The sequence below is a fragment of the Coloeus monedula genome (assembly GCF_965178545.1).
Source record: "Coloeus monedula genome assembly, chromosome: 29".
NCBI lineage: Eukaryota > Metazoa > Chordata > Aves > Passeriformes > Corvidae > Coloeus > Coloeus monedula.
The window spans coordinates 3,081,360-3,094,392 of NC_138809.1; the positions used below are offsets into that span (position 1 = coordinate 3,081,360).

General features: G+C 54.3%; 3 protein-coding genes across 3 annotated transcripts; 2 read left to right on the top strand and 1 right to left on the bottom strand.

Annotated features, from left to right (window-relative positions):
* Window positions 1-928: 928 nt before the first annotated feature.
* Window positions 929-1,402, top strand: LOC309583253 (uncharacterized protein; the record flags this gene model as incomplete). Its single annotated transcript, XM_082298843.1, has 1 exon — window positions 929-1,402. The coding sequence occupies one exon, from the start codon at window positions 929-931 to the stop codon at window positions 1,400-1,402; it is 474 nt and encodes a 157-aa protein (XP_082154969.1).
* A 4,727-nt stretch (window positions 1,403-6,129) lies between these two features.
* LOC309583141 (claw keratin-like) lies at window positions 6,130-6,504 on the top strand (the record flags this gene model as incomplete). Its single annotated transcript, XM_082298687.1, has 1 exon — window positions 6,130-6,504. The coding sequence occupies one exon, from the start codon at window positions 6,130-6,132 to the stop codon at window positions 6,502-6,504; it is 375 nt and encodes a 124-aa protein (XP_082154813.1).
* Window positions 6,505-8,936: 2,432 nt separating this feature from the next.
* On the bottom strand, window positions 8,937-9,344 carry LOC309583140 (uncharacterized protein; the record flags this gene model as incomplete). Its single annotated transcript, XM_082298686.1, has 1 exon — window positions 8,937-9,344. One exon carries the CDS (start codon window positions 9,342-9,344, stop codon window positions 8,937-8,939), a length of 408 nt encoding a protein of 135 aa, XP_082154812.1.
* Between the last annotated feature and the right edge of the window lie 3,689 nt (window positions 9,345-13,033).

The following is a 13,033-nucleotide window of genomic DNA, read 5'->3' on the forward strand; positions in this document are numbered from 1 at the left end:
CCAGGAGGGCTCGGGCAGGACCCAGCTCACAGACACGGGGCTGGAGGAGCCACAGGGACCTGGCCCTGCTGCTGCCCTTCTGCCCCTCCCGTTGTGCCCCCTCTGTCTGAGCTGTCCCAGGCTCTGTCCTACTGCTCTCCCCTTTCCCCGGGGGTTTGGGGTCTGCCACGAGTGAGATCTGCCCCCTCTGCTCTTTGTATGGCCATCAAGGGTAACAGGGACATGGAAATCCCAGTGTCCTCCAGAACCTTGGATTGGGGTAATTCGTAGAGATGTTGACCTTGACCTTGAGATGAGCATCTTTGGCTGGCACTGGGAGCTGGTGGGATTTGGAGACACCCCAAGAGTGGCTTCTCCTTTTGCCCAAGCTGCCGCTGCCTCTGTTTACCAGCCCGTAAAAGGGACATAATGACAGGGGTGATGGCATTTCAAAGAGCTTCTGCAAGATGCCGGGAATTGTTCTCTGTAAGCAAAGTGAGGGATTAGGGACAATCTAGGGTTTATTGGGGCTGTGAGTTCAGCTCCAGTAGAACCGTGCCTGTAGTGTAATGATGGGCCATGGCAGTTCCTCCCATCATTTCCGTCATGTCCAGGACACGTTTTCACACCTGTGTCCCCAGTGAGGGGATGCCATGGAATTATCTTGCGACATTATCTCACTGATGAAGCTTGTCAGCGTGAATTCCTAATTGTGGTTTTTGCCACCGCCCCCTTTTCTGAAGCCTCAGGCTCTCTGGGATGTATAAAAGGGCTGAGCTCCTTGCAGAGTCCATCCAGCTTCCTCCACTTGACTCTCCTCTTCAACCGGGTAAGCCCAGCTCTCCAAAGCCTCTTGGGGATCTCCTTCTGTCTCCTTCCATGCAATTCCTTCCTCACACCTTTGCCTCTTCTTGGGGATGTTTTCCAGAAGTCTTTGCCTGTCTGAAGGATGTCCTGCTCCAGCCTGTGTGTCCCTTCCTGTGGGGTGGCCACCCCGGCCCCTCTGGCTGACACCTGCAACGAGCCCTGCGTGCGGCAGTGCCCCGACTCCACGGTGGTGATCCAGCCCCCGGCCTCAGTGGTCACCTTCCCTGGGCCCATCCTCAGCTCCTTCCCGCAGCAGAGTGCCGTGGGCTCGGCCGGAGCTCCCTACGTTGGAGCCGGCTCTGGTGGCTCCTTTGGAAGCCGTGGAGGCTACGGGGGCTTCGGAGGCTACGGGGGCTATGGTGGCTATGGCAGCTACGGGGGTTATGGAGGCTATGGGGGTTGGGGTTATGGAGGCCGTGGAGGCTATGGGGGTTGGGGCTGTGGAGGCTATGGGGGCTACGGGGGCTATGGGGGCTACGGGGGCTTCGGGGGCTGTGGATACGGAGGCTGGAGCAGCGGCCACCGGTACCTCAACGGCAACTGTGGGCCCTGCTAAGCCCCACCCCGAGTGCAACCTCAGACCAAGGAGAGCTCCAGGAGAAACCCCAGCACATCCCGACCCGATGCCCTGTGGAAGAAAAGCCCTTCGGCATCACTGGGCTCTGCACCTTGGAAGCCTCGTGCCAGCTTGGAAACCACCTGTGCCTTGTCCCTGCCCTGCCTGAGCATCCCCACAGGGCTCCTTGTGCCCTGATCCCAGAGACTCGCCCTGGGCTCCTGCTCCTGCTCACCCGGCTCTGCCCAGTGCCAGGACACGGGAAGCCCTTGGCCATGGCCCTGCTCTTCTGCCAAGCCCCTCCTGCGCTCCCCCTGCAATAAAAGCTGTACTGCATTGCAATGTTGACTCCTGGTTTTCCTTCATCCTTCCTTTTTCCCACTCCCCCCAATCTCCTGGGTGTCCGTGAGGGCTGCTGGAATCCCCCTGGCCAGTGCTCTTGGAGCCTTGGGACAGTTGGCTCCGTGTGTTCCTTCTGGGGACGTTGGACATCACTGGGCATGGGGAACCCATCCCTCCCAGCTTCCCATGTTCTTCCAGCAGCAGGACATGCAGGACATCCCCCAAGCCCACAGTGACGATGGGAATGTGCTGCAAGTTTCTCACAGAAACTCTTCCCGGTGCTTCCAACTCTTCCAAACTCCTGCCCGGATCCCCTGTGGTGACACTTGGCCACTGCTGTGTCCTCCTGGGCTGTGCCTGTGCCCCCGCTGAGGGCACAGAGGTGGCAGGGGTTTGGTGACCCTGCCCTGGTGGCTGTGGCCAGCAGCTTGGGTGAGGTGTAGAGGGTGGGGTCATTTGTGGCCTGGTTTGGGAACATTCCTGGATCTACCGAAGGAGTGATGGAGCATTTCCCAGAGTGATTTTCAACATGAGGAGCAATGGGACGATTGCAAAAAACTTCATTTATTCTTGTCTATTGATATGTCTGAAAATTTATTCTGGATATCAAATTAACACCAGCAATTCCCTGGGTTTGGATTTATATTTATTTGAAAGTTAATACAGGCCAGACTTAGCTGATATTGTGTCATACGCTATTCATATTATCCCAAGCATTCCAGTATATCCAATATTCAGAATATATAAAATAACATTTTAATATTAGCGATGGAACTCAGTGTGAGGAAAGGCGACAAAGGCCTGCCATGGTCTGGCCCAGAGCACAGGGCTGTGGGAAGTAAAATTCATTTGTGAGTTCATGTAGATCCATTTCAGACAATATTCTTTCATGCTCTATTCATTTATCTCAATAGTTCCAATATATCCAATATTAACAATATGATAAATATAATTTAGAGATGCAATTCAGTGTGAGAAAGGGCAACAAAGGGCCACCACGGAGTGGCCCAGAGCACGGGGCTGTGGGAAGTTCTCCTGCTGTTCCTGGGCAGAGCCACGTCCCAGGCAAGGGGTGGGTGACACTGGGGATCCCAGGAAGGGCTTCTGCACCAGCAGTGGGGACGAGACGGGGCCAGAAGTGCTCCAAGGAGCAGTGGGATCCAGAGGAGAAGTGGGAGCAGGAGGTGGTGCCAGGGTGCAGGAATGCTTGAGGGGATGGAGGCAAAGGAGTGGGAGCGGTGCTGGGGGTTGTTCTCCCTCTCCCCTCTGGAGCCAGGGCCTCCCAGGAGCCCCGGAGCTGGGCCGTGTCCCTTGGGGGGCCTCCATTTGCACCCCAATGCCCACGGCCATGGGGCTCCAGGCAGCCCTTTGGGAGTGTCCGGAGTGGGAAGGGACCTGGCGGTGTGGGCCGGGGCTCTTGTGGGGCGTCAGAGCTGGAGCCCAAAGTGGGGAGGAGCCGGGCAGGGAGAGGGGGAGAGGCCTTGTCCAGGGAGCTGAGCAGGGCCTGGCTCGGGGGAGCTCTGCTGCCCAGGGCGGGGTGGCCAAGGACAGGCAGAAGGAGTCCTGGCAGCTCCCGGTGTTCTCCTGTGCCTTGTGCGAGTGGGGCTGAGTGGAACCCTCCCGGAAACCCCCCTGGACTCGGGGCGTTGGGTGTGGAGCAAAGACCAAACGAGAGCAGGGTGAACATTGCAATGCAAGGCAGCTTTTATTGCCGTGGGAGGGCAGGAGGGAGTTGGCAGAAGAGCGGGGCCCTGCCCAAGGGCTCCCCGTGTCTCCTGGCCGTGGGCAGAGCCCAGCGGAGCATCGGCGGAGCCGCAGGAGCCCAGCTGGGGCCGTGCTGGGAGCAGGCAGCGATTGCTGCAGGGATTCAAGCGCGGCAGGAAGGCGGCAGAGCGGGGCCCTGAGCGGGCACGAGGCGTCGCAGCTCTGGCGGCCGGCAGGGTCCAAGGGATGTCCTTCCTTCAGGTGCTGGCATGTTGGGATGTGCTGGGGGCGTTCCTGGAGCTCTTCTGGGTCTGAGGTCGCACTTGGGCTGGGGCTTAGCAGGGCCCACAGCCGCCATAGCCTCTGGAGCCCCCACAGCTGCCCCAGCCACCATAACCTCCGGAACCCAAACCACCCCCATAGCCTCCAAAGCCCCCGAAGCCCCCAGAGCCCCCACGGCGTCCAGAGGAGCCACCGGAGCCACCTGCAACGAAGGGAGCTCCGGCCGAGCCCACAGAGCTGTGCTGCGGGAAGGAGCTGAGGATGGGCCCAGGGAAGGTGACCACTGAGGCCGGGGGCTGGATCACCACCGTGGAGTCGGGGCACTGCCGCACGCAGGGCTCGTTGCAGGTGTCAGCCAGAGGGGCCGGGGTGGCCACCCCGCAGGAAGGGACACAGCAGGACATCCTTCAGACAGGCAAAGACTTCTGGAAAACACCCCCAGGAAGAGGCAAAGGTGTGAGGAAGGAGTTGTGTTGAGAGAGGCAGAGAGAGATCCCCGAGAGGCTTTGGAGAGCTGGGCTTACCTGGTTGAAGAGGAGAGTCAAGTGGAGGAAGCTGGATGGACTCTGCAAGGAGCTCAGCCCTTTTATACATCCCAGAGAGCCTGGGGCATTGTCCAGGGAGGGGAGGCAAACCCCCCAATAATTCGGAATTCACGCTGACCAGCTTCATAAAGTGAAGGGACGCGGGACAATTCTGTCATCCACTCATTGTGGACATTGGTGTGGAAACAAATGGACAAGAGAGGGGCAATGGGAGGGACAGCCATGGCCCATCATTACATGACAGGCACGGTTCTGCTGGTGCTGAACTCACAGCCCCAATAAACCCTTGTTTTTCCCTAATCCCTCACTTTGCTTACAAAGAAGCCTGGGCCGCCTTTGGGATAAGGCTGTGCCCAGCCCCGCCACCCTGAGCCTCAGCCCGGCCATGCCCGTGAGCCAGCAGTGCCCGTCTGGGCCTGTCCTGGGACCACAGGCAGGGTCAGCCTGGCTCTGGAGGGCTCGGCCAACACCCCCTGGCCCAGCCCTCGGGGCCAGCTGGGCAATGCAGACCCTCCAGGAGGGCTCGGGCAGGACCCAGCTCACAGACACGGGGCTGGAGGAGCTGAGTGTTTCTTTATCCTGTTTCTTGATCCTGTTTCTCTGTGTTGGTGTCCCCTTACTCAGGTATCCAGCTCCTGAGCCCACTCGTGTCCCACCCACATCCATTCCAAGATGGATTGTTGAAGCTTCATCTGACATGGGACCCATTTCTGCTGCTTTTTGCATGACCGTCAAGTGAATCAGGGGCTTCACAAGTCCTCCAGTGGCAGAAAAATCCCTTAGGGATTCTCCCTCCAAGAACCCTCTGTGCCCAGCCCTGTGCCATGTGGGATGACCCTGCTTGGGCAGAAGATTGGGGCTGATGACCCTCTTCTATCCTGACCCACTCTGGGACTCTGTGGTCCTGTGACCACCCCTGCCCTTCCCGGGATGGGGCCACGTTTGGCGTTTGTGGGATGCGCCTTCAGTGGGTGGGATGGCTTCTCCCTCCCGGCGTCCCTATTTAGCAGCCTGTAAAAGGGATTAATGAGAGATGTGCTGGCTGTGCCCAGGATTTCAAAGCACTCCTGAATGATGCCCAAAACTCTCGTGCATAAGCAAAGTGAGGGATTAGGGACACGTCGGGTTTTATTGGGGCTCTGAGTTCAGCTGCAGCAACAATTGATCTTTCACGCAGTGATTGGTCACTGTCTGTCCCTCCCAGGGCCTGCTGGCTCTCCAGGGCACGTTTACTTGTTCCTAGCCCCAATTAGGATGGAGGTAATTGCCATTGCAATTTGTGTCATAAGGTTTGGCCGCTTGATTCCGTGGTGAGCTGGGGCTCCTGTCACCACCTCCTGGACAATGCCCCAGGCACTCTGGGGTGTATAAAAGATCCAAGGGCTCCACAGGTCTCCATCCAGCTTCCTCCACTTGACTCTGCTCATTGATCGTTGTGGTAAGTCCAAGTCTTCCCTCCATCCTTCCTTCACCGTCTGTGCCTCTCTCAAGGAATCTTTGGCTGTGGATTTCCCAGGGAATCTTTGTCTCTGTGCTCCACCAGCTCTCGCAGTGCACAGTGAGGATGGTTGGGGTTATACCAGTGGGCTCAAGTCCTCTGGGAGCCTGGTGATTTGGATGTGGGAGTTTTTCTTAATTCCCATGGGCAGGCAAGACCCAGGGATGGTGAGGGAGCGAGATTTCAGCAGCCGTTTCAGCTGTGGAAGGGGTTCTGCTCGGAATGCCAGAGATGATCGAGAGCGTGTCCTGGGACACAGGCTCCAGGCGGGAGAGAGGCAGCAGGGATTTGGGATGAGTCCTTGGCCTGAGCCGTGGCTCTGCCTTGTCTTGCAGCTTTCCCTGCTGAACCAAAGGATGTCCTGCTCCAGCCTGTGTGTCCCTTCCTGCGGGGTGGCCACCCCGGCCCCTCTGGCTGACACCTGCAACGAGCCCTGTGTGCGGCAGTGCCCCGACTCCACGGTGGTGATCCAGCCCCCGGCCTCAGTGGTCACCTTCCCTGGGCCCATCCTCAGCTCCTTCCCGCAGCAGAGCTCCGTGGGCTCGGCAGGAGCTCCCTTCGTTGCAGGCGGCTCCGGTGGCTCCTTTGGAGGCCGTGGAGGCTTCGGGGGCTCTGGGGGCTACGGGGGCTTTGGAGGCCTTGGAGGTTTTGGAGGCTATGGGGGTTATGGAGCCTGTGGTGGCTGGGGCCGTGGTTCCCGGTCCCTCGGGGGCGGCTGTGGGCCCTGCTAAACCCCAAATCTCCCTGGAGTTCAGTGCTGCCTCTGCCCGTGGGCTCCACCACCAGCCCCTCCTGTCTTCTGCCACCTGAGCCGGGATGAAGCTGCAGCCCCTGCTGAGGGGTGGCCCAGCAGCCCCGGGAGCTGCAGGGTCCCCATCACCTGCCAGGGTGACCCTGCAGCCCCTCAGCCGGCGCCTTTGGGGTTTCCAGCACTGCCTCCACCAGCTCCCCCCTCTCTGCCATCCCACCCAGCTGTGCTGACCCTCGGGTGAGGGTCTGCCCTGCTCTGCCCAGCTCCGAGATTCCCCACCTGCCCTGGGAAGGGGGAACCTCTGGGGTGGAGCCCTGGGTTGTGCCTTGCTGCTGCCTTAGGATTTTTGTGTTTCCAGTGCACTGTAGCTGTGCTGGTTTGTCTCTTGCTGACACTGCCTACGGCCTTCTTCATCCACAATAAAGAACCTGCATTGCATGAATGATTTCTTTTGTTATGGATTTCTTGATCCAGGCAGTCAATGAGTCTCTGACTGAGCTATGGTGTGAAATGTCCTATCGTGGAACCACAGGATGGTTTGGGTGGGAAGGGACCTTAAAACTCATCTCATTCCACCCCCTGCCATGGGCAGGGACACCTCCCAGTGTCCCAGGTTGCTCCAAGCCCCTTCCTACCTGGCCTTGGACACTTCCAGGGATGGGGCAGCCCCAGATGCTCTGGGAAATCCATCCCAGGGTCTCCCCACCCTCACCGGGAGGAATTCCTTCCCAATATCCCATCTAAACCTCCTCCCTGTCAGTTTGAACCCGTTCCCCCTTGTCCTGGCACTCCATCCTTTGGGGAAAGTCTCTCCCCATGTTCCTTGTAGCCCCTTCAGGTCCTGTAAGGCCACAGTTGGGTCACCCCTGGTCTCTTCCCCAGGCTGAACAATCCCAGCTCTTCCAGCCTTTCCTCCCAGCAGAGCTGCTCCATCCCTCAGATCCCATCCTGGAGCCTCCTCTGGACTCTCTCCAGCAGCTCCACGTCCTCCCTGTGCTGGGATCCAGGGCTGGGGCAGCTCTGCAGGTGGGGTCTCACCTGAGCGGGGCAGAATCCCCCCCTCCCCTGCTGCCCACGCTGGGGCTCAGCCCAGGACACCCCCAAATCCTTCTCCCAGGGCTGCTTCAGCTGCTTTTCCCCAGCCTGGATCCATCCTGGGGGTCTCCCCAATCCCAGTGCAGCTCCATGGCCTTGTTAAACCTCCTGAGAAGGGAATTCTTTTGCTAAAACCCCTCGTGGCAGCTCTGAAATTCTCCCAGAAAAGTGTTTCGAGCTGCGCAAGGCAGGAGCTCGGGCTGTGGCCTCAGGTAGGTGGGATCCGTGTGTGGGCTGCACATTGCTCCACCCACAAATCCACGTCTTGCTTTGGGCTTGGGAAAAAGGGATGGAAATTTGCCCTGTCCTGAGATGGAGGTGGTAAATCAAGGGCTGAGAGTCACCTGAGCCCTTTCAGGACCTGCTGTAAAAACAGCCACTGCCAGGGGTTCAGGAGGAGCCCGGGGGGTGTCAAATGCTCAGCACACATTTAATGTATAAGAAGTGTTCCTGGGATTTCGTGACATTTGAACTCCGAGAAGAAACATGGAATATCTATAAATGAGGATAAACAACAGTGTAGGTTCAACTGAAAATAGAAGAACAGGGAAATTATTATCATAGAATGCGGGGATTTATTATCATAGAATTTAAAAATATCCTGAGCTGGAAGGGACCCACAAGAATCATCAAAGTCCAGTTCCTGGCCCTGCAGAGACATCCCCAGATCCCAGAATGTCCCTGGGAGCATTGTCCAAACACTCCTGGAGCTCAGACAGCCTCGGGGCTGTGCCCATTCCCTGGGGAGCTTGTTCAGTGCCCCACCACCCACTGGGGGAAGAACCTTTCCCTGATACCCACCCAAACCTCCCCTTTTTTTATGTGATAAAGGAAAACAGAAAATGTATTTTGGTACAGAAAATTTATTTGGAAAGAGAAGCTTTCCTACAATTGTGGAACAAAACTGTACGGGATACAAAGAGCATCGTTCCAGGGATTCAGTGAGGCTCTGGCAAATCACCAGCATCCGAGTGATGCCGCCTGTCAAAACCGGGAATTTCCCTTTCGGCAGCGTCGCCCTGTGCAATTCCGAGCATTTTAAGTCACCTCTCTAAGCTCAGTGCCAGTAAAAAATCCGGGATAAGCCAAAGCACCACGGAAAGCGGATGACTACGCTGGAAAGCTGCGGGAGAACAGCTCTAAACTAAAGGAAAAACGAGGAATGGCCACACGAGCCTGCCTTTCCCGGGGGCTGAGCTCCTGCAGCTCCTCAGGAGGAGCCGGAGCAGCCCCGGACCCGCTGCTGCAGCTCCACCCCAAATAACAACTGGAATTTATCTAGAATTTCCTTTGCTGCTTCTTCGCACGGCCCCGAGCTCAGTACGTCCAGCGCTTCCCGGAGCGGTAGGAATTGCAGGGATGAGTCCATTGGGAAGAGTAGGTGTAGGAATATTTGGGGGCGCAGCGCGGCTCGGGACGGGCCAGCACCGGGGCTGGCACTTTGTCCCCTGCTGCCTCCAACCTGCCGGCGACCTCCGCGGGCAGCGGGGCCACGGCCGGGGGCTCAGTCACGGCCACCTCCGCTGGCTCCGAGGCTCCCACGACGGTTTGCTGGGGGTAGGTGGTGAGGATGGGCCCCGGGAAGGTGACCACGACGGGCGGCGGGTAAATGATGACCCGCGAGTCGCCACAGGCCACCACGCACGGCTCGTTGCTGCTGCTGGCCAGGGGCTGGGGACACTTGGCCTCGCAGGGGGTGGCACAGGCCAGCTGGGTGGAAGCCATCGCCCGGCGGTGGTGGGCAGCGCCTGCAATTCGTTCGCAGAGTTCAAAAACCCGAACAAAACCACCAAAAACGAAAGCAACAATCCCTCCCAGCTCCCGGCTCTTGACATTTGGCTCTAAGGGATCGTTAGAGATAATTTAGATAAAGACAAGAGTTGCGCATTTGTTTATTGACGTTTGGTTCTAAGAGATCGTCAGAGATAATTCGGGTGAAAACAAGAGTTGATCAGCTTGTTTATTGGCATTTCGTTCTAATATCTCGTTAGAGGTAATTGAGATAAAGACAAGAGTTGAGCTCTTGGCTGTTGACATTTCAGTTTCAAGGTCTTGTTAGAGATGATTGAGATAAAGACAAGAATTGATCTCGTGATTATTATCATTTGTCTCTAATGCATCCTCAGATGCTTAGAGCTAATTTATCTCTCACCCTTTTCTTCCCCGCACAGATTTGTTCTGAATTCCTGCTTTAAACTTTCCCTCTTTTCTCCTCCTCCTCCTCCTCCGGGAGCAGAACTCTTCCTCTTTCCTTCCGTGCCACCTCCGAACCCCAGCCTTGCCTCAAACCCTCCCGGCCCTTTGGAGGAATTCCCGGGGACGCGTCCGAACTTGTTCCCACAGCACCTCTGTTCCTCCCACACGGGGGAAAAAAACCCCAAAAGTCTGGATTTTCCACGTATTTGAGTGTGGAATAATCTGCTTAGCACCCTGCTTAATTTTTGTATTATTTCCCTTGCAGATTCCTGTTGTTTTCAAGCAGGAAAACATTCTGCTAAAACACAGGGAAAAAACCGAAAGGCTGCGAATAAGTGGGAGTGTAAAGTGCTCGTTTAATAAGTGAAACATATAATTAAAATACTTATATAATATTATATATATAATTTTTTTTACAGTGATATAGTCAACTCAAAAAAGAAAATTACAGTTTCACCTTGGGGGAATGTATTCAATCGTCTTTATTTCTTCAGGTTAAATCCTCCCATAAAAGCCTGGTGTAGCATCAGATTAATTTTTTAAGCTTGTAAGTCAAACCTATCATTGTGATCATTAAAAAAAAAAAAAAAAAAAAAAAAAAGCAAAACCCCATGCAGGGCATTTTCCTCCGAATTCCCTCAAGTTAGAACGTAGCTTTGACCTAGAGAAATGCTGAATTTAATCTCCGTGAAAGCACTTTAGAACTTTAAATCAGTTTTAAGCGTTAGAAATGAAAGTTATTAGCACAGTTACGTTAATAGGCTGTAATCATCCCTTGGTGTAGCTCGATGTGACTCCAATTAAATTAAAGATGCGCTGATTCAAACAACAGCAGAGCTGCACGTCTGGAGCTGCACCGAGCTCACTTCCAACCAGGTTTTCCATGAATTCCCCCCTCCCAACAGCCGCTGAATCCCTGGATCTCGCCCTCCACACCAAAGCAATCCTAAACCCCTCTCCCTGATCGTGCCACACAATCAAACCCGAACTTAAATCCATTCTCAAAACTTTCCCCGAATATTTTTCAGAATTAAAAGACTGAAATTCCTCATTCTCCCATAATTTTAAAAGCCTTGGAAAAGCCCCCGCTTTTATTTTTGCATCCTTTACCCAGCACGGAAAGCACCTGCAGGAAAGATCTCCTAAATCCCTCAGAGCCAGAATATTTAGGCAGGGTTTAGCCCCGATTTTAAGGAGAAATCCACGCAAAAGCAGAGGGAAACTCAAGGTTTTTAGAGCCGGGGAATCAAAACTTACTCAGAGAGGCAGAGAGAACAAGTCAGGAGAGGCAGTGAGAGACTCCCGGCGTGGAGAGAGTTTTTATATCCTCGCCCGGATCGCCGGGAGCGGCTGAGACACCCTTTGTGTAAAGCGCTTTAATTACTCCGGGAGCAAAGCCCGGTGCAGGGATTGCTCCTGGAGTTGCAGGAATTGTTTTGCTCATTGTTTATGATTATCTAAAGCCGCGTTAGGCAATAACCCCAAAATGCAGATGGGAACCCGCCAGGTCTTTTCATCTCGGAATTTCCTGCTTTTCCCCTCCTGATTTCATTACGAGGTTAAAACACACCGAGAATTAATGAGGCTTTTTAGCTTATCTTGGCTAAAAACTGGAGTGCACAGGGAATCTTGGAGATGCCGGGCGTGCCAAGATGATTTTCCTAATGGAAGCACAACCAAACACTGGGAATTTGTGCCCATGCCTCGTCTAAACGCTGGAAAATCGGGGATTCTTTCCAAAATATTGATGGGATTTACAGCTGTGCTCCTCAGTCAGGAATCTGGTGCAAATCTAAAGAGCAAAGCTCAGAGTTATCTTTGGAATAAAAACGAAGCCGTTTATGAATTATGCCGATTGTGAAGTTTAAAATGAGGAGTTGATGAAACACTTTCCATAATTTATTCTTTGTGAGGTCACAGCAGCCCGGATCCTCTAGGATGTCATTATTGTGATTACCATGAGATGATTTCCCTGGATGACAAACTCCCAGAGTTTTTGAGATCCTCTTTGAAATCTCATTTTCTGATGTCTCCGGAATATTCCTGATAAGCTCCAAAGCCCTGGGGGATCTCTGGAGGTGCCTCATAAAATCGGAATAATTCCTGTGATGTCATAGACGCCCCGGGATGGTTTTGCCTCATTTCGATGTGGGCATTTCCATGCACAAAGGTTCCCTCCGGAGGGATGAGAGAGAGAGGACTGAGCCCCAGGAAAAGAGCACGGGGATTTTGGGAAGGTCCTCCCAGTGGCCTCTTCACGAACAGGGAAGAGCTGGGGCTGTGTGGGATTCTGTTCAGCCTTTTGGGGCCATGTCCATGGTAAAGGAATCCTCAGTTTTCCAGGATTTAATCCTGACCAGGTTGGATGGATGTTGTCTATGAGGAGGAGCTCAAAATCCTGCCAAAACCCGTCCATTTTCTTCTCCTGAATTTTTCCATGTCTCTGTTATAACCCTTTGGAATTTCTTGCTCCAAAACCTCCCCCCTTCCAAGGATGCCTCTCAAAGTTCCTGTTCCAAACCAGGAGAATTAAATTATTGCTGACATGGAGCAAATGTGAAATTCATCCCAAGTGTGGAAATCACCCCTCCAAAAGGATTCTGGTGAAGTCTCCTCAGCTGATCCCTGTAGGATTTGGGAGTTCCCAATCCAGGAACTGAATCCTGGCCGGCAAAATCAGTCCCTAGAATACAACAGGACCAACCCTTCTCAAAATTCCCCATAATGCAGAAATCTTGTGCAGAATTTTCTACTTTCCACCCAATTTTTGTGTTGTGCTCCAGTGACTGCGGCTGATTGATCAGGAATTGTGGGGCCAGGATGAGGGGGATGGATTCAAACTGAAAGAGAGGAGATTTAGGTGGGATATTGGGAAGGAATTCCTGGCTGTGAGGGTGGGGAGGCCCTGGCACAGCTTTTCCAGGGAACTTCTGGGGAAATCCGTTCTCAAAACTTTTCCAAATATTTTTTCAGAATTAAAAGACTGAAATTCCTCATTCTCCCATAATTTTAAAAGCCTTGGAAAAGCCCCCGCTTTTATTTTTGCATCCTTTACCCAGCACGGAAAGCACCTGCAGGAAAGATCTCCTAAATCCCTCAGAGCCAGAATATTTAGGCAGGGTTTAGCCCCGATTTTAAGGAGAAATCCACCAAAATGAAGAAAGCGTCCGAGGCCAGGCCGGACGGGGCTTGGAACAAGCTGGGATCGTGGCAGGGGT